The sequence below is a fragment of the Mastomys coucha genome, unplaced genomic scaffold, assembly GCF_008632895.1.
Source record: "Mastomys coucha isolate ucsf_1 unplaced genomic scaffold, UCSF_Mcou_1 pScaffold15, whole genome shotgun sequence".
NCBI classification, from domain to species: domain Eukaryota; kingdom Metazoa; phylum Chordata; class Mammalia; order Rodentia; family Muridae; genus Mastomys; species Mastomys coucha.
This window is the reverse complement of record NW_022196897.1, coordinates 150,964,627-150,967,064: the sequence shown is the minus strand read 5'-3', so window position 1 is coordinate 150,967,064 and position 2,438 is coordinate 150,964,627. Positions and strand designations below refer to the sequence as shown.

At 50.9% G+C, this 2,438-nt stretch overlaps 1 protein-coding gene across 1 annotated transcript in view; it reads right to left on the bottom strand.

The window, feature by feature from the left end:
* Positions 1–1,540: 1,540 nt before the first annotated feature.
* Mmp9 (matrix metallopeptidase 9) overlaps positions 1,541–2,438 on the bottom strand; it is an 8,196-nt gene continuing 7,298 nt past the window's right edge. The window contains exon 13 of the mRNA XM_031373766.1: positions 1,541–1,831. Within this exon, the coding sequence (XP_031229626.1) occupies positions 1,719–1,831 (113 nt within the window). The 3' untranslated portion in view covers positions 1,541–1,718. The remainder of the gene's footprint in view (positions 1,832–2,438) is intronic.

The window sequence follows — 2,438 nt, the reverse complement described above, 5'->3', positions numbered from 1 at the left end:
GAGGGGCTACAGAAAGGAAAAGAAGAGCCGGGAGGAGTGTGTGTGTGTGTGTGTGTGTGTGTATTTGTGTAAAGACTTTCTGAGGAGAAAGTAAGGTAGACTGTCCCATCCAAGTGTGGATGGAGGATAGACAATGTTCACTGTGCTGACTGGGAGTCGCAGGTGAGCCAGTGGCTCCGTGAAGCAGGAGCCCGTGATGAGCAGTGTTTACAGCCAGCAACAAGGAAGCAGGTGAGTGGGATCCACCTGTGGGTCAATTCTACTGGCCGTGGGCCTGGGGTAGAGAAGCAGGGTAGGAACCCCAGGGAGTCAGGGCGGAGAGAGGTTTTAAACAAGGCGAGTTAAGGAATGCTGTGTGCAGAAGGGAGTGGCTCATTCCTGAGCTAGAAATAGTCCAGCAGGGAGAGGAGCACCCCACATTAGCTTGGGGGGGCGTGGTGGTTCTCTGGGTTACTACTCAGACTCCCGCCAGGACTCATCAGGCAGAACAGGATTACTTCACACCAGCCTCGCTCCTCTTTCCTGCCTCTCACTGAGACCACACTTTGACGCTCTCCTCAGTGGGCACGGCTCCCCATTGCTAGCCTCTCACGATTCGAATGCTACGCCATCCTGTGCGTCATGTTCAAGCTGGTGGTTTGGCGGGATGGTTGGCTGGAGAGGTAGCGCCAACTTAAATGTCCTTGCTGCTGTTGCAGGGGATCAGGATTTGGCGCCCAGCACTGGCATGGGGCAGCACATTACCGCCCACAACCCTAATTCCAAAGGATCCAATGTCCTCTTCTGGCCTCCTGAGGCATCAGCACACATGTGCATACAAACACACACACAAATAAATAAATATTCATTTATTCATTTATTTAAAAAAAAAAGACTGTCCCAGGAAAACACTTAGCCATCCTTCCAGCCGAGGGGTCATCTCAGCTGGAGGACACGGTCTGACCTAAACCATAATGCACAGAACCTCCTACTTCTCTAGCACACATGCTCTCTAAGCACGCTCTGCTGCCAGCAACCACAGTGAGTGAGTTGGATTCTCGAGAGTGGAGTCTGGGGTCTGGTTTCAGCAAATTTTCAGGACACTGAGAATCTCTGAGCGATCCTTGAAGGAAGAACCAACATCCAATAAACTCTCCTGTCCCTAATGCCCAGTAGAGAGCCTGGCTCCCTAGGGATGCTCTCAATAAATGTTTGATGAGTGGATAGCTCGGTGGTGTCCTCCAACGTAAGAGAGAAAGAGTTGCATAATACCTTCCAGGAGGGGTAACTGAATACCTTAATATTTATGCAGCAGTTGGAGCAGTGCCTCACACACAGTAAGCATTCTCTAGGTTAAATACGTGCATGTGAACACAACCACATACATAATAAATAAAAGGGCTGGAGACGGGGAGGTGGTTCAGCGGGTGAAATACTTGTCACAAAAGCCAGCAGATTCAATCCTCATATGCCACGTAAAAATAAAAGGTCCGAGTCGACCATACAAAGTTGTCTTCTGACCAGCATATGCGACTACAGATTAGCCAACTGATAAAAGTTGCTGGCAAAGGTTGGGGGATCCGTCTTTATTTGAGACAGTCCAACAAGAAAGGACAGCGTTCAGAGAGGGCCCTGCCCGCCTCCACTCCTTCCCAGATTGTATCCGGTCAGCTAGCTCCTTTCCTTCGGGGTGGTCTTTAGAGACTCGCACCGCACCGCTGAGGCAAAGGAGCTGTCATTCAAGGGCACTGCAGGAGGTCGTAGGCCACGTAGCCCACGTGGTCCACCTGGTTCACCTTATTTTGGAAACCCACACGCCAGAAGTACTTGCCGTGGCAGAAATAGGCTTTGTCTATGGGAAACAAGAAGACACAAGAAAGCTGAATCCTATGCTCCCTTATCATAGACACAAGCACCTGTGATGCTCTGAATGAAAACCGACCCTGTAGGCTCATGGGGAGTGGCACTTACGAGATGGGAGGGGGTGTGGCCTTATTAGAGGACCTGTGTCACTAGGGGTAGGCTTTGAGATTTCAGAGGCTCAAGCCAAGCCCAGTGTGTCTCTCTCTTCCTGCTGCCTGCTGCTGCTGTAGAACTCTCAGCTTACCTCTCCAGCACATCTGCCTGTGTGCCACCTTGCTTCCCACCATGAAAATAATGGACTGAGCCTCTGAACTGCAAGCTGGCCCCAATAAAATCTTCTCCTTTAAAATTAACTCTTAAGTTGCCATGGTCATGGTGTCTCCTCACAGCAACTGAACCCTAACTAAGACATGCTGTTAGCATTCTGTATAAACTCCACCCCCACAGATACCTGGCAGCAGCCAGGTATGCTCCTCCCCATGGTTACCTGGCAACGCCTGGCCCTATAAAAGGGGCTACTTGCCCCCTCCTCTCTCTACTACTCCTTCTCCTCTCCCTTGCCTCTTGCCCCTTTGTTCCCCCCTCTCCCCATTCCC